The sequence below is a fragment of the Dromiciops gliroides genome, chromosome 2 (genome assembly GCF_019393635.1).
Source record: "Dromiciops gliroides isolate mDroGli1 chromosome 2, mDroGli1.pri, whole genome shotgun sequence".
Lineage (NCBI taxonomy): Eukaryota > Metazoa > Chordata > Mammalia > Microbiotheria > Microbiotheriidae > Dromiciops > Dromiciops gliroides.
In genome coordinates, this window is record NC_057862.1 from 682139891 (window position 1) to 682166228 (window position 26338).

Consider the following 26338-nt stretch of genomic DNA (forward strand, 5'->3'; position numbering starts at 1 on the left):
CTGTAAAGTGAGAGATACTGGCTATTACCTATTATAACGTGCTTGTGCCTCAGTTTGCCCATCTTCAAAGTATTTCCTCTTCTTATCTGCAAGTTTTAAGACATTTACAGAAGTAAGAAAGAATGGGGGGCGCATTTTTTAGCTCTCTGATGATTCCAGTGGGTTTTTTTGGACATTATATCCGGAGAACCATAAAAAGTATGTAAGGTAGACACTATCATACCCATCTTTCAGATGAGGAAACTGAGATTTGAAAGAAATTAAGTCATTTGCTAATAGTTATACATCCAACAAACGGTGGGGGCGGGATTCAGACCCAATTTTTCCTCACCCTTTGTGAGACAAAAGAGGGTTTTCCCAAGTAACAAAAGATACTCTGGAATCACATAGAAACACTGGGGTAGGGGTAGTGCTTTGGAATATTTAGCCATAGGAAGGCCAACAGCTCCCTTTGCAGAAGATAGAGGCTACCCTGGTGTTTTAGGCAGACTCACTCTGTGATATGGTGGGTGGATACTCTCTCCCCCAGGCAGAACATTACTCTGTCTCAGAGTAAAGACACATTGGCCACACATAACCAGCCTCTCCAGGGGATGTGACAAGTTTACAGAAAGCTTAGTGTCTGGGATTTGAAGGAAAGAGAGAGAAGCACCAGGCCTGTCTTCTCCAGCTGGGTGGGGCCAGGTGCTCGCCCTCAGCCCTCCGCCCTCTGCCATGGCTGGGCACTCACTGTTCTTGGCTCTGCTCTCCCTTCCTTTTATGACTGCAGGCTCTGTAGGAATACGTGATTTCAGGAGGACTTTGCACACACAAAAAGAACTCTAAAAATGCTGAGCCCAGGTTTGTTTGCAGTCTCTCCACCCAACCTGCTATTTTCTCTTTCCTTTTCTAAAACAGAAAAGTTGCTGAATGGAAACACAGAGAGCACTCAAATGGCCTTTGGGGGGAATCCTGGCTGACTCTCCCTGCTTCTTTCAGCTTCCTTTAAAACCTACCCCTGGGGCTTCTCACTCTGCACATGGCTCCACCCTTCCTTTGGAATTGGTGCATCATAGTTCTACCACTCCTCCCTGTGGTAATTCAATCCCCTCTTTTCAGGTCATCCCAAAGGAGACCTATCCCCCAGGCCAAAAAAGAATGCTGAATATGGAGCAGGTTCAAATTCTGGCTTGAATATTCCCTTACTGTGTGGCTTTGGGCAAGGAAATTCACCCCTCTGGGCCTCCATCTTTGCCTAGTTACACCAGAGTGTTTGGAGTAGATGACTTGGGGTCCCTTCTGGGTGTAAATCTGTGGCTAGGTAGTACAGTGGATAGGGTACCAGGCAGGGAATCAGGAAAATCCATGTCCAAATCTGACGTCAGATACTTAGAGGCTGTGGGATCCTGGGCAAGTCACTGAACCTCTCATTGCTTCAATTTTCTCAACTGCAAAATGGGAATAATAATATCACTTCCCTCCCAAGGTTGTTGTGAGGATCAATTGAGATAATAGTTGTAAAGATCTTGGCACGGTGCCTGTCACATAGTAGGTACTATGTACATGTTAGTTATTATCGAATAGTAGGCACCATATAAATGTTAGCAATCATCATTATTATTTGTTGTTGTTGTCATCTTGTAATAGGTTTATAGCAGAGAGGCCTGTGCTGTGCTGCAACATTTAACCAACAAGAAACTCTGAAGACTAGAAAGAGGAAGGATTTGTCAAAGAAACACATGAGCAAAAAACAAACAAACAAAACCAAGTTGGCTCCTTACCTAGTCTAATACATAGAATGGTGAACTTGGAGTCAGGAAGACCTGGGCTTAAATGCAGCCTCAGATGTTTACTTATTTATTAGCTACATGACTGTGGCTAAGTCATGTGACCTGACTACCTTAGTTTCCTCACCTGTACAATAAAGGCAATAACAGCATCTTTCTCCTCCTTATTGTAAGGATAAAATAATAATGTTTTTAAAACATTTTGCACAGTGCCTGGAACATAGTAGGTCCTTCATAAACATGTGTTTCCTTCTATCAGTCACCCCATCTCCCTTAGTGCTAGTGCCTTCTGGGATTATCCCCTGTTCATTCTTGTATACATCATATTTGTACATGGTCATTTGTCTGTTTTCTCCCTATTAGAATGGAAGTTCTTTGAGGGCAGGGACTGTTTGTCTTTCTTTGTATCTTCAAGGTTTAGCATTGGTCGTCTTAAGTATATACCTGCAGCTGGCACATAGTAGGCACTTTATATCCATGTTTGCTGACTTAACTCTACCATAGATTTTAAAGTCTTTTAATCTCTTCAAATTAGGGTGGTATACTGGATAGTGTTATAGATTTAAAATCAGGAGGACCTGAGTTTAAATCCTGCCTTAGAAAATTAGTAGCTGTGTGAACTAGGACAAGTCACTTCTCTGGGGCTCCATTTCCTCATCTGTTAAAGGAGGAGATTAGACTCTGACCCCAAAGGTCCCTTTCTGTTCTAAGTCTGTGATCCACAAATAATGTGTTGAGGGAGAAAGACCACAGGTGGTCGACCCACATACTCTACTATTATTTTTGTGATATCTTAAGAAATTGAAGAAGTCGCCAGAATGCAAATGGACTTCCCCACTGTGAATTTGTGGGTCATACATGATGGCCACACATCCTCAGTGAAGGAAACTTCTGAATGATCAGTGAGATCACAGATCTATTGGAACTTTCAAGGGTGTTTGGGCAGAAGAAGACAATACATCCATTTCTTGACAATATCACCCCCCCAACCACAGTCCTAATTCACCCAGGAAAGCTTGGCTCCAGTAGCAAGCTAATCTCCAGAAATCAGGATCAAGGGGAGCCAGTCTGCACCTGGCATCTCCCTTTCAGACCAACTTGGAAATGGATGCATTGTCTTCTTCTATCCAAACATCCTAGACTCCCTTGAAAGTGCCAACCTCGGGGCAGCTAGGCAGTGCAGTGGATAAAGCACTGGCCCTGGGTTCAGGAGGACCTGAGTTCAAATCCGGCCTCAGACACTTGACACTTACTAGCTGTGTGACCCTGGGCTTAACCCTCATTGCCCTGCAAAAAAAAAAAAAAAGTCCCAACCTCAGGCCTTGGGATTTTTGAGCACCACTTCCAATTACTAGAATGTTACCTCTGTGACAGAAGTTTCATTTTTTTTTCCTCCTCAGTGCCCAGCAAAGTGTTGAGCATATAGATGGTACTTAATAATTGCTGGATTCATTGGCCAATGTCTTAGGATCAGACTTTTCCCTGCCCTTTGGGCTGAGACTAGGTTAATACTCATTTTTTGGTTCCATCTTGGAAGACTCAAGTCCTAAGGGGAATTTTTTTTTTCCTGGCTGCCCTCTCCTCCTTTGACACTGAATGGTTCATTCATAAAGTGAATGGGTAAATCTGGGGAATAAGCACATACCTGACCTTTAAGAATGTCCTCAAGGACTTCCTTCCCTAGGAGCCTTTCTCAAGGAAATCAAAAGCCAAGAATGTAGAGAACATCCTTACCTCCCCCCCCACCCCTTATACTGAGTCATCTTTCCTGCCTTCAGCCAGGAGCACAGTACATTGCCCTGGGTAAGCTCTTCCTCACCTCTGACTCACTAGTAAGCTCATGGATCAGGAATTAGACAACCAGAGGTGGAATTCTTCCTTCCTTTTGCTAGCTCTGTAACTTTGGGTAGGGCACCTCACCCCTCCGTAGCATACAGTTTCTTTCTCTCTGAAATGAGAAAGTTGGACTAAATGGATGAATTGGGAGTCTTCCCCCTTACAAATTTTTTTTGACAGGATTACATCTCCAGCTCTTAGCACACAGTAGGCACTTCATAAATAATAATGCTTAATAAATTATTTCATTTGTAGATTTATTGATGGGTAGATGGCAGAATGAATGAAAAAGCATGACTCTATCCCCTTAGAATGTAAGGGTAAGGCCTTTTTCTATTTTGCCTAGCATATAGTAGGCACTTAATAAAAAATTCTTGTTGGGTTTTATTGTCTTCTTTGAAGGCTGTTGTAGCCAGGCCAGAAAGACTTCAAGTATAAATAGGAATCCACTTTCCAAGGTGCAGCCAAACTAATTTTGTCTACAAATTGTCTCTAAGATAACAAAGTCATGTCTTATGAGCCAAAAGCGACCTTGGGGGCCATCGAATGTCACATCACTCATTTTACCAAGGATGCAACTGAGAACTAGAGAGGTGAAGGGATTGACCCAGGGTCACGTGGCTAGTATGTGTTCTAGGTGAGATTTGAACCCAGCTCATCCCGACTACAAATCCAGAGTTTTATCCAAGATCGCCCTTTATTTTATGCCCTTATTTGGGGCACTGCAACTTGTGAAGACTCTCTGAGTTCTAGAGGAATTCACATTAGTATGAGTTGATAGACACTCTTACCCATGCAAAGATCATAGATTTTGGAGGTACAAAAGTTTAGGAAGAATTTTAACCTCCCAGAGGTAGGGTGGGGCAGTGGATAGAGTGCTGATTGAGAGGGATTCAGATCTGTCAACCTGAGAAAGAGGGTGTGTGGTTTGGTTTTGTGTGTGTTTTCATTGCATGTATTATTTGTACATATTTCAAGTAAATGCACGTGTATATTCTTCACATTATGTATCTAATATGTGAAAATAGACATTGTATATTATATATAATAAATTAGTACAATATATAATTATTTAGAAAAATAGATTTATCAGTTTCCTCTGATACAATGTAACTTCCTGAGAGTAGGGACTCTGTGTGTGTGTGTGTGTGTGTGTGTGTGTGTGTGTGTGAGTGTGTGCATGCAAAAAGCTTTTTCTGGGAGGGCAGGATTTCTGATTTCATTGGTATAGGAAACTCCAATGAGGAATAAAACAATAACAGCTAATATTTATGTAGAGTTTTAAGATTTGAAATGCACTATCTATCTTTATCTGTCAGACTGACTATATCTGGGTATCATCCATCATCTCTTTTGACACAACAACCTTGTACAATGGACCCTTTTGCTATCCCTATTTCACATAGAAGGAAACTGAGGCACAGAAAGATTAAGTGTCTTGGCCAAGGTCACCCAGCTAGTAATGGTCTAAGGCAAAGATTTGAACTCAGATCTTCGTGATGCCCAGTCCAACTTATTTCCCTTCCCCCCACACACACACACCAGCACCTGCTCTGCCTCTTAGAGTTTTGGAGAATAGCCTATGACATTGGTAGGATAAGTTTCCTGGGATCAGAAAGTGAGCATGTGTCCAAAGTGGGACTTAAATTCAGATCTTGCTTATTCCAAGGCAAGCTCACTGTCCACCAGGCTACATTACTCATCATCATCATTAGTAACTTAGAAGGTTCCATGCCATTTCCCCTAACAGGATGTCAGCCCCAGAAGGCACAAGCTCTTTCTTTCTTTGTTACGTGGTGCCCAGCACATAGTAGGCACCTAACAAATGCTTATTGATTTGAAAACAGTGTGGATTTTGTTGACAGCAAAAGCAAGACAAACTTTTTCCACCTCCCTTGAATACAGATCAACTTGTTATTCTGCACTTGGCTGGGCGGGGCTCGGGTACTTCCCACATCTGTCTGACCTTCACCTTGGGTCCCACTTGTCAGCTGGCTCTTGTCAAAACGGTTCAGATTGCTGATGTGGGTGTTCAGAAAGATGTGTGGGCCAGGGGGAGTATTTATAAGAGAGCTTAATAAAAAATGCCACCAGTATACTGCAGCCTCCCCTCAGAGCTGACCTTGGAAGGAGACAGTATGACCTAACTCTTCTGATCAGGATGCTGGGAACTGGCAAAGTACAGCTTCCCTTCCCAACTTAGAGAAGGAGAAAGACAGACAGAGATAGGTAAATAGAGACAGATAGAGATAGGTAGAAAATGACAGATAGAAAAAGAAAGAAAGAAGGAAGGAAGGAAAGGAGAAAGAAAGAAAGGAGGGGAGGAAGGAGGAAGGAAAGAAAGAAAGAAGGAAAGAAAGGAGGAAGGAAGGAAAGAAAGAAGGAAGGAAGGAAGGAAAGAAAGAGAAAAAAGAAAGGAAGGAAGGAAAGAAGGAAGGAAGGAAGGAAGAGGGGAGGAAGAGAGCACATTTGGGAGTATGGAGAAGTTGAATAATTTGCTTGACCAGGGTTACATTATCAATATATTCCAGAGCTAAGACTTGAAGCCAGCTTCTCCTGATTCTGAGGTCTTGTTCTGTCTCATATTTATTTATGTATTTGTTTGTTTATTTACTTTGTCATTCCCCCCACCCCCATAGAATGTAGGCTCCTGGAGGGCAGGGGTGGTTACATTTTTCTTTTCCTTCTATCCCCAGCAGCTTGTGCATTGTTTTTGTCTGTTTTTCTCTAGGTCTCATTGGTACAGTGGACTCCCAAGTGAGAAAATTCCCCTTACCAATACAGATTGGCATTTACTCGAAAACCTCTAGTCTTAGAGGATTTCTTGGAGTATAGCAGTGAAGTGACTTGCTCAAGGTCACATAGCCAGTATCTCTTAGAGGCAGGTCTTCTTGATTTCTGTTCCTTCTGCACTGTGCTCTGCTAGGCTGCCTCTCAATAGGTGTGGTGCAGAGTAGGTACTAAATACATAATTGTTGACTGATTTGAGCAAAATGTATCTGCTTGTGGTTGTTTGCTCTACATTCTGGAAGAGGACCATGGCAGATGTCATGGCTTGCAGTGAATTGGATTTAAGTGAGGTCACCAACCTTATCTTCTCCTCCAGAGCCATCTGGGACCAGTGGGCAAGATATACATCAGGACAGCTGGAGATGGCTCCAGATGTTTAAGGCAATTGAGGTTCGGTGACTTCACAGGGTCACACAGCTAGTGAGTGTCTGAGGTGAGATTTAAACTCAGGTCCTCCCCACTTCAGGACCAGTGCTCTATCCACTGCACCACCTACCTGCCCCTTGTATCTGCACAGTGCTTTACTAAAAGTAGGTATGGTGGGGGAGGGGTGGTGTTAGGGAATTAGATTTTTTTTTTTTTAGTGAGGCAGTTGGGGTTAAGTGACTTGCCCAGGGTCACACAGCTAGTAAGTGTTAAGTGTCTGAGGTCGGATTTGAACTCAGGTACTCCTGACTCCAGGGCCGGTGCTTTATCCACTGCGCCACCTAGCTGCCCCATGGGAATTAGATTTTTTTAAGGAAAGGTTATTAATTTTTTGTGTACCCTACACTCCACTGTTGTTCTGGTAAGGCCTATGGATTCTAATGTTTGTTAATACCTAAAATAAAATATATGGGATTATACACAAAGCCAGTTCTATTTATATTAATTAGTGAAGCCTGGATTAAAATCAATTTCCTTTGACTTGAAATCCAGCATTCTACTGTGTGGTTTAATGGAAAGTACTGGGTTTAGAGTCAGGAAGACCTGAGTTCAAATCCTGTCTCCCCCAACTTGGTCTCTATGTGACCTTGGGCATCAGATAGATCAGTTAAACTCTTTGATTTTTACAGATGAACAAACTAAGACACAGTCAGTCAACAAGCATTTATTAAGCCCTTACTGTATGTGTGTGCCAGATACCATGCTAAGCACTAGGGATACACAAATGGGGGTGGGGGGAATATGGTCCCTGCCATCAAGGATCTCTAATTCCATTAGGAAAGCTAACATATAAATGACTAGGTCCATATAAGCTATTCACAATGCAAAGGGAAAAGCTATCTCAGAGGGAAGGTAGGAGGTGGGATGGGATGGGGTGGGGTGGAGCACAGAGAGCTGGGAAAGACCTCTTGCCCAAGGTGGGTTTTGAGCCAAGAAGCCAAGATGGATTGATGACTTGTTGGGCCTCCAAGGACCCTCCCATCTCTATCCACTCCCCCCCCCCCCAGCACTGTGTTGCCTTTCTACTTCAGTTCGTCAACATTATTGAGCACTGTTGAAATGGCCAGGACAGGACGGGCTCACTGTTCAATAATAGAGGTTGAGCTCAATCCAAGGGAAGCCATGTTGGGTTTATATATTTTACATGTGGTTATAAAGCCATAATGCTCATCCCGATGTTTAAATCTACACAGGTCAATGCATACATTTAGGGAAGAACAACAATAGCAGTATAAACTAGGAAACAAAAATGTGGCAAGACTTCCAGCCGCCTCATTCATCTCCCCAGTAGCAGTATTCATTTTGTCCAAGGCTCTGTCCTTGAATCCTTTCTCAGTAAACCCAGGGTCTGGGAGTCATCTTTGAGACAGAATCAGAGGACACACAAGAAGGCTCTATTTCAGGGAGTAATCTCATTTCTAGATGAATCCCTCCCCTTGGAAATTCCCAGTCGGCTTTGAGATAATCGGCATCGGCCAGCTTTCTGAATCTTTATTAGTTTCTGTATTTAGTCTTCTTTTAAAGCTTCTCACCCATCAATATCTTCTCCCTGGAATTTCCTCCTGATTTCCTAGGCCCCACCATATGACCTTTCCCTCCTGTGGATGATTCCTTACTTTGAACTTTTTCATAGAGGCCTCTTTTTATAACAAATATATTTAAAATTTCCAATTAACAAGCAGTTATTTTTTCTTCCTCCCACATCCCCTGCCATTAAAAAAAAGATAAACAAAACACTTATAATGAATATGCATAGTCCAACAAAACAGATTCCAAATTTGGCCATGTTTAAAAAACTCCTTCCAGCCCTTCCCCCAAACCAGACCCCAAGTGGCTCTTGGCAAGAGATCCCTGGAGAGGACCTCATCCCACTGAAGAGGCAGCCCACTCGGATAATGAGAACACGTGAACCCTACCAGACCCAGCTGGGTTTTCTCTCCATGTCCACCTAACTGTGCTGCTTTTGGACTTTTCCACCATACACTGCATGAGTGATTTCCTCAGCACTCTTCTGTCCTCTTTTCTCAGATTATGAAGGGCTCTCAACACCAAACAGAGGAGTTTGCATTTTCTCTGGAATATACCAGAGAACCATTGAAGATTCTTGAGTGGAGAAGTGACTTCATCAGATCTGTGCTTTCCAAATATTAATGTAGCAGGTCTATGTAGGATAGCTTGGAGAGGGATGTAGGGAGGCCATTTAAAAGACTATTGTAGGGCAGCTAGGTGGTGCAGTGGATAAAGCACTGGTCCTGGATTCAGGAGGACCCGAGTTCAAATAAATCTGGATTCAGACACTTGACACTTACTAGCTGTGTGACCCTGGGCAAATCACTTAACTCTCATTGCCCCACAAAAAAAAATACTATTGTACCAGTCCAAGGTCTGAAGTACGGTGGTAGCTATCTGAGTGCTGAGAAGGGGACATATGTGGAGGTAGAATGGCCATCTATGACAGCTGATTCATGGGGAAGGGTGGTGAGGGAAAGGGTTAGGACAAAGACCCCAAAACTTTACACCCAGGTGGCATAATAGAGGAAGGAGGAACAAGTTTAGGGAGGAAAAAATCCATTCTCCTTTGCATCTGTTAAGTCTGAGAGGGATGGCTAGCTAAGTAGATTTGGGAATCATTTACCTAGAGAGGATAATTGAATCCATGGAAGCCAATGAGGCTATCCAGAAAAAAATTATAAAAAGAGAAGAAAAGGCCCAGGAGTTAGCCCTGGCCCACACTCGTACATACACGGGGAGTAAGGCATGAATGGGTGTCCACCAAAGGAGACTAGGAGAGGTCCCCATCTTTTCTTTTGACCAATGAAGTACCAAGAGAAATCAATGTCATGAGACCCCAAGCACCTAAGGTGTACGTATGTGTGTGTGTGTGTGGGGGGGGGGGAATGGTCAAACTCCCTTTACTAGAGCAGGTGAGCACTTGCTTTTTAATTTCTAGTCTTGGGGAGTTGCTTGGTTGTGCCACAAGGTTCAGTGACTGGCCCAGGGTCACATGTACAGCAAGTGGCAGAGTCACTCATGAGCTCGTCTTCCTGGCCCCAAGGTCAGATCTCCAGCCACCCCTTCAAGCTGCTTCTTACCAGTCAGACTCATACCCTCTCAAAATCTCCTTCTATACCATACCCCAACCTGGACATCTAGCATCTGCGGGAAGACTTTAGGGATGGAGAACCTGCTGCTTCCCAAGGCAAGCCATTCTGCTTTTGTAGAGTTCTAACCATTCTTCCTTATATCAAGTCTCAATTTGCTTCTCTGTTGATATCACTCATTTCCCAGGGTCCTTTTCTCAGGGACAAAGTGGAACACATATAATCCCTCTTCCATATGAAGGCCCTTCAAATACCTGAATTATATTCATTCTCCTTCTGAGCTTTCTCCAGGATAAATAGTCTCATTTTCTCCTACTAGGTCTCTTGTGTGCATCCCTGTAGGCTCTTCAACCTCTTCGTTGCCTTTCTTTGGACACCCTCCAGCATATCAATATCCCTCCTAAACTGTGGCATCTAGAACCAAACCCAGTATTCCAGATGGGGTCTTAACAGAGCAGAGGAGAGTGGAAGAATCAGCCCCCAATGTCAGGCAGTCTTCCCTCTTTCTCTGCTCATAGCCAACGAGTCCCTAAATCTTGCTGTTTGTATCTCTACATCTCTCATGTTTGCCCCTTTCTCTCTAGTTCCAAACTTCCCCTTCTTTTACTGGAAATGTTGCAGTAGGCTCCCGTGTGGCCCTTCTGCTCCAAGCTTCTTCTTCTTGGACTTAGTTCTAGACAGAGTTGCCACTGATGCATAGACCTGACCATATCACTCCTAAAAAATGCTTGGTGACTCCACTCCCTGCTTCCTCCAGTATAAAATACAAACTACTCAATTTAAAACCTTTTCTCATTTGGGTCCAGACTGTCTTTCCAACCAAGGCTGTGCCGTAACTCTTCCTGAACTTCAGCATTCTCTCTCAAGTCTTTGTGCCTCCATGCTTGGAAAGCAAACCCCCCTCACCTTCCTCTCAAATCTTAAACTTCTTTGGAGACTTAATGAACTATGGGCCCTCTATCCTGAGCCCTCTTCCATCTTGTGATCTTCCCTCCCGTGGTTTCCAATCTCCTCTCTATGCAGACGACTCCCAGATCTATACATACCACCCTAGTCTCTTCCCTGAACTCCCATCCCACAAGTTAATTCCCCCGATGATAGAAGTTTGGTGACATGTCTCCCGCCCCTGCCCCCACAACTGCAGCCCCTCCGGGTGAGGGGGCTCAGAGGATTACTTCAGTGGCTCCATGCCACCAGACCCCTTGAATATGTTTATCTTCCTTTCACTGGCTTGGGGAAGGATTGTTTAGAACATCCTTCAGCGACTTCTGCTCCAGCTGAGAATGCTGGATGGGAACGGCTGGGTTTTGTTGTTCTCAGGACGGTGTGACTGATCTGGGCTCTTCCTGCAGACATTACAGCCATCGTCCATATACATTTACCATCAGACCATGGGGCTGTTACCGAATCAGGTCAGCCAGGCACTTGGAGCACATTATCTCCTTTCTAATGCACAAGGACCCCGTGAAATAGTGACTGTCAAGATTATTATCTCTGTTTTGCAGAGGGGGAAGTGAGACACAGCAAAGGTGGGAGGGCTTCCCCTCTTCACACAGCTAGCGGTGTCCTTGATTCCCAAGCTCAGCCTTCTACCCATTAGGGTGCACTGTGTCTATACCAGACTTCATCAGAGCAATGAATGAAAAACTTCTTATTTATTAAGTGCTTGCTATGTGCTATGCACTTGAGATAAAAAAGAGAAAAAGAAAATAGTATCTACTCTCAAAGGACTTACAGTCTAAGTGGGGAAAACAAGACATAGGGGACCTTTCAGTTCCTAGGTAGATAGAAAGGTCTGGTCCCATTATCGGTCCCTCTATAATTCTTCCCTTGGTGATCTCATCAGTTCCCATAGATCTAATTATCATCTCAGTACAATTGATTCTCAAATCTACTTACTCAACCCAGCCCTAATCTCTCTGCTCTTTCATTTGCTAGATGTCCAGTAACAACAAACTCATTATCTCCCCCCCTCACCCTCCCTACTTTCAAACTTCCCTCTTATTGTTTTTTATTGTATTCTTTTACCTTCTTTTCTTTTCTTTTTTACAGTAGAATAGTATTACAGAATAATCCCTCCCCTCCCCTCCCCGCTCCTCCCTCCCCAAGGCAGCAAATAATCTGATATGGGCCATACATGTATGATCATGCAAAACATCACCATACTTGTCACTCTGTACAAACAAATTTAATCATAAAAAAGTAATAAAGTAACAACTAGCGTGCTTCAGTCTGTTCCATTAATATCAGTTCTTTGGAGATAGTATGTTTCATCAATAGTCCTTTGGGATCGTCTTGGATCATTGTATTGTTGAGAATAGTTAAGTCATTCCCAGTTCTTTATCAAACAATATTGCTGTCTCTGTGTACAGTGTTCTCTTGGTTCTGCTCACTTCCCAATACATCATTTCAAACATGTCTTTCCAAGTTTTTCTGAAGTCATCCTGCTTGACATTTTTTATGGCACAGGAATATTCCATCACCATCTTATACCACAGCTTGTTTAGCCATTCACCAATGGATGGGCATTCCTTTGATTTCCAATTCTTAGCCACCACAAAAAGAGCTGCTATAAATATTTTTGTACAAACAGCTCATTTTCTCTTTTTGGGTATGTCTTTGGGATATAAACCTAGCATTGATATTACTGGCTCAAAGGGTATGCACAGTTCTATAGCCCTTTGGGCATAGTTACAAATTGCTCTCCAGAATGGTTAGATCTTTTCACAACTCCACCAACAGTGGATTAGTGTCCCAGCTTTCACACATCCCCATCAACAACCAATATTTGCCATTTCTGTTATATTTGCCACTCTGATAGGTGTGAGGTGATACCTCTGAGTTGTTTTAATTTGCATTTCTCTGATCAATAGTGATCTAGAGCATTTTTCATATGATTACAGATAGCTTTGATTCCTTTGTCTGAAAACTGCCTGTTCGTATCCTTTGGCCATTTATCAATTGTAATATTCCCTCTTATTGTTGTAGGCACCCCTGTCCTTCAGGGGCTCCATGCTCCCACTCCCATGGCTCTCCACTTTTTTTTTTTTTTTGGTGTTGACTCTCTAAGCCCAGCCCCTCACATCCAAGCTGCTGCCAAAACCTGTTGATTTCACCTTTGCAACAACTCCTGAACTTGCCCCCTTCTCTCCTGATTCTGCCACTGCTCTGATCCTCCTCCCTTTATGCCTGGACTACTATAATAGCCTACTGTTTGGTCTACCTGCCACAAGTTCCCCACCCCCCACCCCCACTCCAGTCCATCTTCCATTCTGACCAAAGTGACTTTCCCAAAGCTCAGGTCCCATCATGCCCCACCCCCTACACCCACCCATGTACTCTTCAATCCAGTGACATTGCCTCCCTTGCCATTCCTCTAATAAGACTTTCTATGTCTGGATATTTTTTTTCTGGCTGATCTCTCTCCCCCACCCCCCAAAGAAGCTCTTTCTCCTCAACCCAACCTTCTGGCTTCCTTCAAGTTCCCACTAAATCTCACCTTGTACAGAAAGACTTTTTGCATCCCTCTTAGTTCTAGTGCCTTCTCTGTAGTGATTACTTCCCACTTGTTCTCTATGGAGCTTGTTTGTACACAGTTGTTTTCATGTTGTCTCCATTAGATAGTAAGGGGGCTGCCCTTTGCCTTTCTTTGTGTCCCCAGTAGTTGACACAGCGCCTGGCACACAATGGGCACTTAATAAATGCTTAATGACTGACTGACTACTAAGGGTACTGTACCATAATGGATGAAAAGCCCAGGAATCCTTAAGATACATTGGATATCTGCCCCCTCCTCAAAAGTAGGGTGCATGTAAGAGAGCAACCCCTACTGGGAAATGGAAAGTGGGTCTAATGGAGTACATATTCAAGGTATCTTTAACTAGAGAAGCATTGAGGCTTGTTGGGGCAGCTAGGTGGCACAGTGGATAGAGTTCTGACTCTGGAATCAGGAGGATCTGAGTTAAAATCTCACCCTAGACACTTATTAGCTGTGTGATCCTGGGCAAGTCACTTAACCCCAATTGTCTTAAATATCTGGGGCCATCTCCAGTCATCCTGATACATATCTTACCACTGGATACAGATGACTCTGGAGGAGAGAGTGAGGTTGGTGACCTTGTACAACTCTACCTCACTTAAATCCAATTCAGTGCAAGTCATGACATTATCCCGATGCCATGGTCGTCTTCCAGAATGAAAGACCACAAAAACAAAAAACAAACAAACAAAAAAAGAATGAAAGAACAACAACAACAATAATCTAATGGAGGGCTGTTGGCGAATGGAGCCAAGTTTGTGTCTAGTCAGGAGGATAAAAAGAAAGGGAAACATTGGGAGGAGGTTTAAGAACAGGCTCTGGATCAGCCTACCATCATCAGATCATAGATTATGGGCTGGAAGCAAACTCAAAAGTGCCTCTAGTCCAATCCCCTATTTTATAGAGGAGGAAATTGAGGCCAAAAGGTAACTTGCCTAAGGTCACACAGGTAATAAGGGAAAGGCCTGGGCCCCTATACTAGGCTGCTTTCTGTTCTCATCTGGTGCCAAGAAAGAGGAAGCCTGTCTAATGAATCAAGTATGGTAATATACCTGTATTTGAAAGGCATTGGGAGGTGGTAGATAAGGAGCTGACCTCAGAGTGAGGAATACCTGGAGTCTAGTACCACCTCCTGAGCATACTGGTTGTATGATTCTGGACAAGTGCCCAGAGCACTCACCTTTGAGTCACTCTTGACAACTCAATAAAAGTTGCCAAACAGTTGCTGTAACTGGGAATATTGAATGAATGAACGAATGAATGATCATTCATTAAGCACCTACCCTGTGCCAGGCACTCTGTTAGGTGCTGAAAATAGAAATACTAAATGAGGAAAATACTTTAGGTGCTTACATTCTAATGACCCTGGACAAGTCACTTAACCCCAAATGCTTCACACACACAAAAAAACCCAAAACATATATGGGAGAGGTGGCTGGGTAGGGAGGAGTTTTTGTATTTTGTTTTGTTTTTTAATTTTTAAAAATTTTTTGGGGGGCAATGAGGGTTAAGTGACTTGCCCAGGGTCACACAGCTAGTGTCAAGTGTCTGAGGCTGGATTTGAACTCAGGTTCTCCTGAACCCAAGGCTGGTTCTTTATCCACTGCACCACCTAGCTGCCCTGAGAGGAGTTTTTTGGTCCTAGCGTTCAGAGGGAGGGCCAGCGGAGCTACAGGATAATTAGTTGGTGTCTCTTTTTCAGAAGCAATGATGATTTTTATATGTTTAGTGTTTCCCAGAGCAAGAGGTAGAGAATGTAGGAGTGGAAGTGGGGTGAGAAGCATGATGCTGATGGGATATGTTGTCAGGGGCAGGGCAGATGGCAAGATGTGGAGGTTCTGAATGCTTCTGTTTTCTCTTCCAAGGACAATGATCCTTTCATAGGAAAGATTTTTTTAAAAAATGATTTTCAGGGAGTGGAAAGCACAGATAATATGCTAGAAGGTCAGGCAGCATCTGGCCGCCCTTATTGAGTTCAGGTCATGATCATGTTTTCATGCCAAGCCAGGATAGCCACATACTGGGTCTGATGTAGAAGGATCCTGTTCATGACTGAGTTGATGATGGCCAGTGAGATCCCTTCCAACTTGGAGATACTTTGTGACTCTTTGTGCCTTGTCTTAAGAAGGGAGAACCCAGTGTCTTCAGAGATTGTGGGCTCTGCTGAGGCAGTGTGGTGCATTGAATAGAGGCAGTGTGGTGAAGTAGATACAGAGAATAACTTCCTAGAAGACCTTGGAGCAAGTCACTTAGCTAAACTAGATGACCTCTAAGGTACCTTCTGGCTTTAAATCCTTGATTGGCTACAGCAAGAGATCTTGACGTGGGCTCTGTGAACTTATTCTTTTTTTTTTTTTTAGTGAGGCAATTGGGGTTAAGTGACTTGCCCAGGGTCACACAGCTAGTAAGTGTTAAGTGTCTAAGGCCGGATTTGAACTCAGGTACTCCTGACTCCAGGGCCGGTGCTCTATCCACTGCGCCACCTAGCTGCCCTGAACTTATTCTTAAAATAATTTGGTTTGGGGTTTTTTTTTGTGTGTGTGAGGCATTTGGGGTTAAGTGACTTGTCCAGGGTCACACAGCTAGTGTCAAGTGTCTGAAGCTGGATTTGAACTCAGGTCCTCCTGAATCCAGGGCCGGTGCCCTATCTACTGTGCCACCTAGCTGCCCCTGTTCTTAAAATAATTTGACAACTGTATTTCAAAATAATTTTGTGGGGTTTTTTAAGGTAAAAATATAATTTATTTTTTTAATGCATTTAAAAACATGATTCATAAAAGGAGTCCATAGGCTTCCCCAGATTCCTAATGGGCCCAGGACTCAAACATGGTTAAGAACTACTTCTGGGCTAGCCAAGAATTTGGAGTTCATCATGGCTCTCCTAGGCAATCAATGTCACCCTGGGATGGTTATTATTATCATTTTTATGATGATATTGTCTTACCTTCTTCATCTATAAAAGCCCTACTTCATTCCCCTCTTTTAATTTTTTTTTTACTCTGCCCTCAGCAAAGCCTAAGTACAGCACACCTTCCTCCATTCAGAGTAGAACAGAAAGAGAGAACCAATCTAGGAAGATGTCACTGAGATCTGCTCACTTTCCTTTTTATACATATAAGTCCCACCTGTGCTTGCCCAGCGGCTCTGCTTAGTTTTGGGATTCTTTCTGAATGCCTCTCCCTTCCTCTCTCCTCCCGTCCCCTCCCCTCCCCTCCCCTCCTCTTCCTCCTCTCCTCTTCTCCTTTTTCTCTTAAAAAAAAAGTCAAATTTTTTAGTAGACTATAATCACTTTGAGGACAGGGGCTGTATTGTATTTTGTCTTCAAATCCCCCATGCCTCACATAGTGCCTGGCACATAGCAGTGACTTAATTTTTTATTGAACTAGATGCAATGACTACAAGAATTTGCATGGAAAAAGTAACAACAAAGCACGGTAATTATAAAGACTGAGGTTGATTCTGGATAAGGAAGTGGAGCTCAACAAAGCAAAGGCAGAGAATTTGGGTTCAAACCTGCCCTGAACACTTATTTAAAGAATGAACTTGAAGTTACAGGGTCTGGGTTCAAATCCTTGTCTTACCTGGATGACCTCAGAGAAGTCACTTAACCTTTCTGAGCCTCAGTTTCCTTATCTGAAAAATGAAGGTAGACTAAATGATCTCGGAAGGCCCTTCCAGGGGTAGATCTCTGATTCCGGGATGCCTGGGCCTCAGTCAACTAATTGGCAAAGTGAGATTGGACCTTCTGGGGTTCCTTTCCTATTCAATTGCTATGAGATCCCATGATCCTTCTCTACCTACCTACATGATTAGAAAATCCCATCCCCCCACCCCTACAGAGACATAGGACTGTTGGTGTGTGGATTGCACCATAACGCTTGTTTGAGGAGACAGCTAGGTGGCTCAGTGGATAAAGCACCGGCCCTGGATTCAGGAGGACCTGAGTTCAAATCCGGCCTCAGACATTTGACACTTACTAGCTGTGTGACTCTGGGCAAGTCACTTAACCCTCATTGCCCCACTAAAAAACAAAAACAAAAACAAAAAAAGCTTGCTTGATGCATTGATAAGTTTCATTGACCTGCTCTTTTCCCCCATCCTCTTTCTTTTTTATTCTTTGTTATAAGTGGTGGCTTGCTGGGTAGGGGAAGAAGAAGGATAAATTCAGAAGTAAAGGTGATATGTAAAAAAAAGAAAAAAAAAACAGTGACATTTTTTAAAAAGTTTGTTGAATGTATTGGGAGGTTGTGAGTCCCCTGCACTTTCCCAAACCAAACCCCAGGGCATTTGGCAAGCTTCCAAAGTGAGAATGTAGAATAAGGTATGGGTATGGCAGTTTTTCTTAATAAGAATACTACTACTAATAATAATAAATGGAGATTTATTTGAATTTTCCAAAAATACATTGCGTATATTTTCTCATTTGAACCTCAGAACAGGTACGTAACATTTGGGTCAAAATCAGCATCAGCGGAGGGATTTCCCATACTAGGACTTCCCTCAGTAATGAGATCTTATATCCTTCATGTCCAGGTATGGTTCCAAGAAAAATGAGCCTTTCAAATTCAGTCCACTTTGTCCAATCAGCTGTTTTTTTGTCTGTGCTCCCTAGTTCTGTGTCAGTATTGGCAATGAAAGAACCAGAATGCTCCTTGCCAAGATTGGGGGATTGTCTTTGTTTGGATAAAGGATTGTGTGTTCTTTTGTGCCCTGACAGGTTGGTTCAGAGGATATACGCTGAGAAATAAGGCTAAAAAGGTATGGGTTTTTATTTGCCTTTTCTCCCCTTTTACCTGAATCTTTTCCTACTCTGCGTTGCTTGTGTTACAGATTGCATTATAAGCTGTCTAGTGAGACTATGGGCTCTGCTTTTTCTCTTCAGGGCTTTACATTATTTAAAAGCCAAAGCAGATTCCCAGATCTCAGTAAAGGCCACCCATAGGACAGCTAAACACAATTCTCATGGGAAGCATCAATTGATCAGCTAGTATTTATTAAGCACCTACTATGTGCCAAGCACTATGCTGAGCTGAGAATTTCCCTTTGTGTCCATCCAGCCAATTTGGGAGGGTGGCAGGAAGTCAGGCCAAGGGGTAAGACCAGGAGTCATTCAAGGCAGAAGATGCGAGGTGTCACTTCTTCCTCTCCATATCCCCTAGAAAAAAGAAAGTTTCAGTAAGAGTTGGAAGAGAGGGGATAAAAACCATAGGATTTTATATCTATGTATATGGAAGGGGCCTTAGCAGCCATTAAGTCTAACCCCCTTCATTTGACAGATAGGGAAACTGAGGCCTAGAGAAGTAAATGACTTGCCTAGGGTCACACAGAATGCAAGCCTTCCTGACTTCCCTCTCTTCCTCCATACCAAAGTGTCAACCTCATTTTTTAGTTTTAACTTTTATTCTCTCACTGACTTTGTACCAAAGCATCTGAACCATCTTTGGGCCCAGAAATGTCAAAATGTGACTGAGGAATCTCCAAAGAAAATACTGATCTTTAATTGGACTCTGAGCCTTGATGTTGGATGTGACACCTGATGTGCCAGGGAGGCTGGCCTGGCTTTCCAGCCACAAATGATGCTGCTGCTAGCTAAACAATGGTGGGGGTTTCAAAGGACAATTAAGATTTCACAGGTTTGGGGTTCTAAGCCTGCTAAGTAATGGGTGTTTCTGCTTCATTCATTTCCAGGTCTTCAAAGAAATTGACTTTTTAAAAAGCAAGCGCAGACAAGAATATATACATCCCAGAGATCCACAAAACTCTTGGCTTGCCATTTCATGTGTGTAGTGTTACCCAGGGAATGGGTCCCCAAAGGATGAAGTAGATAATAAGTGGCCATTTTAGATCATAGGGCAAAGACAGTGCAGGGGTCTTGGGAAGCAGGTGGCTGGGCTTCTAGTTCCAATTCTGCCACTGTCTTGCTGTGCAACCTTGGATAAGACACAGAGCTTCTCTGGGCCACAGTTTCTTAGTATCATGAATGAGTCGAATTAGAAGAAGGGGAATCCAGTTCTAATGTTTTATTTTCTGACACTGTGCTTTATTGCACCTTCTAGCTTTTATGTCTGTCCTAATGACCCCCCCCCTTGTAACTGTATATTCTAAGACCCTCTCCTAGCTGTAACCTTTTACCTTCAAGGGTCCCTTCCAGCTCAGACATTCCATGTTCTAAGGGCCCTTCCAATGGTGATATTCTCTGTTCTAAAGCCCTTCCTAACTCTGACATTCTCTGCTCTAAGGTCCCACCGAGCTCTGATATTTTGTGTTCTAAAGTCCTTCCCAGCTCTGACATTCTCTGTTCTAAAGCCCCTTCTAGTTCTGACACTCTCTGTTCTAAGGGTGCTCCAATCCCTGACATTTTCTATTCTAAGGTCCCTCCCAGCTCTGACATTCGATGATCCTGTGGCTAGTATAAAGTTCTTTTCCCCAAAGTATGGGAAATTAGGGAAACTGCAGAAGGCTGTTAATTTTAATGTACTTTTATTAAACTTTTAATGTTCACTTGCATGTCATTTTTATATTCTCTTCAAGGAAGAAGGGTTGATTTCTAAACCAGGATCAGAGGGAGACATTCTAGATAATTCTTGTTATTTTAGAAGTGTCCGTTTCTACCTTAAGGCCCATTGACTTCTTAAAGAAACTCTGCCAGGGGGAGGCTTTCTTGTTCCAAGGCTGTTTAAGGTGACCTTTCCCTCCCACTAAATTACTGTGACGAAGGGAAGTTCACACACTCCCTTCAGAGTCTTCTCCTGGGAGAGCTGATGCAGGAAAAACAAACTGACGTCCTGCCAACTTCCACTGACAAGATTTATCTGCTTCTACCTCTTCCTTGAGGGAGCGAACCCCTTTGAAATCCTTTTAAGCCCCACAGTGACCAATGCCCTGCCTTCCCAGGCTTTGAGAGCCCATTGGGATGGCCCATTATTTTAATGGGAACTTTGATGTCCTTAGAAGCAGGCCCACTCCATGTGGAGTGGGTGATAAAATGTGGCAGATGTGCCCATTTTGGGAGCAAAGAATAATTCAGGCCCTCATTATTGATCTGAGGTTGGATGGAAAGGATTGCTGGCCAATCTCTAGCTTAATATTTGATTCAAGTGAATGGGTGGCTTCAGCGGATGGGCGTTGAATTGAGATGAGGTAGGATGTAAATCAGAAATATGGCCTGGTTTACTCAGGATTTATGTGGCCCATAATGGCATTCTACAGGGCAGGCTTACCAAGGAGCTCCATAATTGGATGTATGACGCATACAAATGATGTTTTGGTAAGAGAATAAAATATTTTAAAATCCCTTTATGGCTTCCTATCTAGAAGACTGTGGTTTATGGCCTACTTCATCATTGTTGAAGTCACGATGTTGGTTTTAAATTGCCCCCTCCTCTTCCCTTGGCTTTCTCCAAACTAATTTAGGGAATGCAGCCATCAGATGTAAGATGCTTGGCCGAGTTTAATTGACCCAATTCCTTCCTGATATTGAATTTCCTTGGGTGAGAAAATGGACTTGCACTAAAGATGATTGTGTCTTGTTTAACCCCCCTCACCCCTAAGGGCTCCTCAGAGAGTGCGGATTATAAGAGCTAGTTATTGTTGTTGTTGGGTCATTTTCAGTCATGTTCGACTCTTTGTGACCCCATTTGGGGTCTTCTTGGCAAAGATACCAGAGTGGTTTGCCATTTCTTTCTTCAGCTTATTTTACAGATGACGAAACTGAGGCAAACTAGGTCTCCCAAGGACCTGGATGTTCTGCTGCCACAATATGGTGGCATGTCACAGTTGGGGCCATCACATCAGGATCTAATCTGTGTGTCCTCATCTTTAAAATGAGAGGGTTAGATGATGAAAGGCTCCATGTAGTGCTTGTGGGTACCTCATTATTAACCTCCCCCCTCCTTTAGGGGGTGACATACTTGAGGGTAGAGATTGTTTTGGTTTTCTTTTTATCTCCAATTCCTGGTACGGTAAGTGACCATTGATTAAGTGGCTACTGAGAACTTGAGTTTGCCATTTATCTCCTTGCCTCTAGGTAAGTCTTAGACCCAAGTGCCTCATCTATGGGGGCAATAGGTGGATAGGGCATTGGGCTTGTAATCAGGAAGACTCGTCTTCATCAGTTCAAATCCAGCCTCATACTCTTACTAGCTGTGGGACCCCAGGCAAGTCACTTCACCCTCTTTGCCTCAGTTTCCTCATCTGTAAAGTGAGCTGGAGAAGGAAATGGCAAACCCCTCCAGTATCTTAGCCAAGAAAACTCTAAATGGGGGTCATGAAAAGCCAGATATAACTGAAATGACTCAATGACAACAACCTCATTGATAAAATGAAGTATCGGACTCATTGATGCAGAAGGTCCCTTAGAGCATTATACCTGTGAGGCTGTGAACATGAGTTGATGCTCTCCTTTGCTACTGTGAACACGAATCCAAGATGACCAAGGGATGAGTTAGAAGCCTCTATTTTACTTGCATTGACCCATGAAGGATTCTCAGAGTGTGAAGCAAAGATGGGGAGCCTGGAAAGAACCTATCTGCAGCTTCTAGCCTCAGCCAAGCCAGTGAAAAAGGGCTCCTTCCCTCAGGTAGAAGAAAAAAGGGAAAACTTAGGGCTCCATTGCCTCATGTTGAAATTCTACAGAGGGGATTTGTGGGTGGGGGAGTGAAGGGAGTGAGGAGATTTCTGTAGGTCACGGGATATCTGTGTGGGACCCATCGATGAGTTTTCTTGCCAAATTGACCCACTACAAGGTACTGCCAGATCACCATTTGCCTTATTTTCTCCCATTCTCTGTGCTATAGATCTTGTCATATTCTTCACATTCTCTTCCCACCTCCACACCTTTGCACAAGGTTGCCACCATGCCTGGACTACACTCCCTTCTTACCTCTGTCTCTTGGCATCCCTAGCTTCCATGGAGGCTTAGCAAAAACACCACCTTCCTTGATCCCCTCCCACTAACCAATGCTTCTCCCCCACTACCCCACTCCCAGTTATCTTATTTTGGGTAGGAATGGGACTGTATCTTTGATTTCATTGCATAGGGAACTTCTCCATCAATTCACTACAAAAGTCAGAACCTTTTCTGCAACTTAAGAGTCTTAGAGAATTGCCAAGAGCTCTAATAGGTTAAGTTACTTGCCCAGGAGCACGCAGCAATTACATGGCAGAATTTGAATCTAGGGCTTTCCGTTTTCAAAGTTGGCTTTTCTTTTCACCGCATCTTAGCTGCCTTCTGGTTATTTTGTTTCACTTATACTTATATGTTGCCTCGCTGGATGGAATATTAGCTTCTTAATTGGTTTTGTTTTATATGGTTGTATCCCCAGGTCTTAGCACAATGCCTGCCACATAGTAGATTGGGGTTGTGTGTTTCAAGGCCAGGACTTTGCTACCTCTCATCTCATTTCTTCTCTTTGTAGGGGATTTTCCCTGAAACCTACATCCATTTGAAGGAGGCCACTGTGGAGGATCGAGGGTGAGTGTTGGCAAGAAAGCCTGAGAGGGTAGTGGCCATGGGCATGGTTGACCACTGGCAAGGGTTTTTACATCTGTGAGCCTCGCTTTCCTCATGAGTTAGAGGCCTTCTTTATGAGGTGATTGTGAAGGTGATGCACGGAGCCTTGCTTCAGTCCCTACCTCCGACCGGTGCCATGACCTGAGTGACCTCAGACAAGGCAGTTTACCTCCCTGGACCACTGGAAAATGTAGACATTGACTAGGTGACATTCAAGGTCCCTTTCAACTCTATGACTCTCATTCATAAAATGAGATAATATATGTAAAGAACTTTGTAAAACTTTAAATATAATATAAATGCCAAATATTAGAAATTTCTTATCCATTCCATTCTTCCCTCCCACCCCCCCCACCCCCAACCCCATTTCCCTAGTTGAGGAGGGAAATATATAAAGCAGGCAGCCAGGTAGCACACTGGATAGAGCACTGGGCCTACAATAAGGAAGACCTGAGTTCAAATCTGCCCTCAGACACTTACTAGATGGTTGACTTTGAGTGGATCATTTAACCTTTGTCTGCCTCAGTAAATGGGGGTGATGATAATATCACCCACCTCCCAGGGTTATTGATAGGCTTAAATGGGATATTTCTAAAGCACTTAGCACATGACTTGGTATATTGTAGGTACTATACAAATGCATATTCTCTTCTCCTATTCTCCTTTCCCCATGTCCCCTTTGATAATAACCTAGTTAATACAATTTGGTATTCAAGAACTTCAGAGTGGAGAACCTTGGCTATGGATTCTTTTTCTCTCACAGGCTGGGCCATGTTTGGGCCTTTCCTGAGATCTGAGTGAGGTGAGATTTTCTCCAAATGTCAAAGGTTCAGTCGAGTTTCCTACTAGACGTCCCGCAGGGTCCAAGTTTTGTTTCATCCTACCCTAGAAACAAGACCCTTACCAGCTTCCGCTGGCCAGGCCTCCTTCAAGGAAACCCACGACTCAGGAAGGGATCTGTTTCTCTCTCCAGGCAACATGAGACTGTGATTCCCAGTGAGGTGCCACTGGTACAGGAGCTCACGTGTACCCTTCGAGAATGGGCAGTCATCTGGCACAAGCTCTACGTGGTGAGTCTTTTCTCAGAGCAACACTGACATTGTATGCAGTGTTGCACATCCATAGACCCCCACCTCTGCAAAGAAGTTTGGGGAGATGCCATATCAGATCTTCCCTTTGACCCTATACTTGGTTGTTATAATTTTACTATGTTCCATTTCAGCTGTTTTTCAACTTAGAAAATTCCCTGGGATCCCCCATCTCATGCATACCAAAAGTGGAACTAGAACCCTAAAGCAGGTATCTTTAGGTTCCAGACAGTCAAATTTGGGCTTGAACGGCATTAGAGCATCGCAAGTATGGAATGCCTTAAAATGCTACTTACCGTTTTATTTGTACATGTCTTACTTTGCCTTGACTAGAGCATAAGCCCTGGGAAGTCTGGGAGCATGTCTTATACAAACCACATATTTGATGCAGAATGTGGCAGTGTTCTGCATTGAGGTGCTGAGTGACTGTTGTTGTTGGCATTCAGTCATGTCTGACGCTTAGTGATCCCATGGACCACAGAGCACCGGGCCTTTCTGTCCTCCACTGTCTCCTGAAGTCTGTCCCAGCCCATGTTCACTGCTTCCATGACACTTCCTAGCCATCTCATCCTCTTCCGTCCCCTCTGCAAGGTCTTTTCCAATGAGTCTCATCTTGTCCTATGTGACTAAGGTATTTAAGCTTCAGATTCAGTATTTGACCTTCCACCAAATAGTTTGAGTTAGTTTCATGTAAGTACTGACTGTGATTGGACCTCTTTGCTGTCCAGGTAACTCTCAAAAGTCTTTTCCTTGAACAAATGAATGATAAATCAATTAAAGCTTCACTGTGTCTACTAGATAAACATGCGCTACCAGTCAGAGTAGGCAGCAACACAAGCTGATAGGGGTCAGTGGTTCATAATTGTTATAGAATCAAGACAGATCTGGAAGGCACTTTATGGATCATCTTGTTCGCAGTCATAGAGGGGCTGTGGTTTGCCTTTAGTAACACAGCTTATAAGGGTCTATGGTGGGATTCGAATCTGAGTCTTTCTGACTCCCAGCATTCTATCTGTTCTTGGATTGTGAGGCCAGAGTCCGTCCCAGTTGATAAGATGGCAAAAAGCTATAAAACTGTAGGACCAAAATCCCTTCCCATCTAGTCTAGCTCCCTCATTTTACAGAGGCCTAGAGGGACCCACTCACTTGCCTAAAGTTCCTTGGGCAGTAAGAGGGGTTTGAATCCAGGCCATAGAATCGTGAGATCCTAAGGCCTCTGACTCCCAAATGCATCCTCTGTCCTCTGTAGCACACGACCTCTCTACCTACTCAGTTGAGGGTAGATATTAATATTCTGAACTAAAAATGCCCCTGCTAGAAGTTCCCCTTTCCATGAGTCGCGCTGTGTCTGGTAGGAAATGAAATGCCCAGAGATCCCTGGCTCTCCGTGGGGCCTCTTTTTCTTGAAAGGGAACAAGGTGCTTCATGACCTGTCGATATTTCAAAGTGTCTCTTGCCTGCTCTTGATGGACTTATCTCTTGGCTGCTCTCAATGGACTCAATGGAGATAAGCCAGGGAAACTCTTTTAAACCATTACGAAGGACCTGCAGCCTGCTCCTGCTCTTGACACAGGCTCATAAATTAAGCAGGAAACCACGAACGAATGGTGTCCTCCATCTTCCTCGCTCCTTGATGGGATCCTGCCATTTCCATTATCTCATAGAATTATCTCATGGAGTTACAGATTCTTAGGGCTAGAAGATTTTCGGTCAATGGCTAGGCCAAAGCCCTCATCAGACAGGTGACCAAGAACACAATACCAGTTAGTAGCAGACCCGGACCAGACCCCAGAGATTTATATGATCCTGGGCTGCCTCTGTTGCTTGATGATAGAATTCCTTGGCCCTGACACGGCATTAGTCTCCCTTTTTCTCTCGGTTCCATTAGGAGCGCTTTACTCAGAGATACCATACCCAACTCGTACGCCTCATGTTCGAAGTTTCGTCTGAAATTTAATTTAATTTCCCGGTTCACAGCCGCCCATGATGGTTACTCCCTGTGTGACCCCAGGCAACTCTCTTGGCCTCCCTGAGCCTACGTTTCCTCAACTGCCAAACAAGGGGGATCAAGAGGCAGCATCGATCTGGCCTTGGGGTTGTGGGTTCAAATTCTGCCTCCATCTCTCAGCTCCTGGCATTTTCTCTGGCTGTTCTCTGTGTCTGGGTTGCTCTCCTCACTTCTGCCTTCCTTTCAGTCTCAGTTAAAATCCCTCCTTCTATAGGAAATCTTTCGCAATTCCTCTTAATTCTAGTGCCTTCCCTCTGTAGATTATTTACTATTT

General features: G+C 43.6%; 1 protein-coding gene across 1 annotated transcript in view; it reads left to right on the forward strand.

The window, feature by feature from the left end:
• Positions 1 to 26338, forward strand: part of DOCK5 (dedicator of cytokinesis 5) — a 230297-nt gene that overhangs the window by 66018 nt on the left and 137941 nt on the right. The window contains exons 3-5 of the mRNA XM_043988287.1: positions 18175 to 18215; positions 22874 to 22929; positions 23942 to 24038. Coding sequence (XP_043844222.1) covers positions 18175 to 18215; positions 22874 to 22929; positions 23942 to 24038 — 194 coding nt within the window. The remainder of the gene's footprint in view (positions 1 to 18174; positions 18216 to 22873; positions 22930 to 23941; positions 24039 to 26338) is intronic.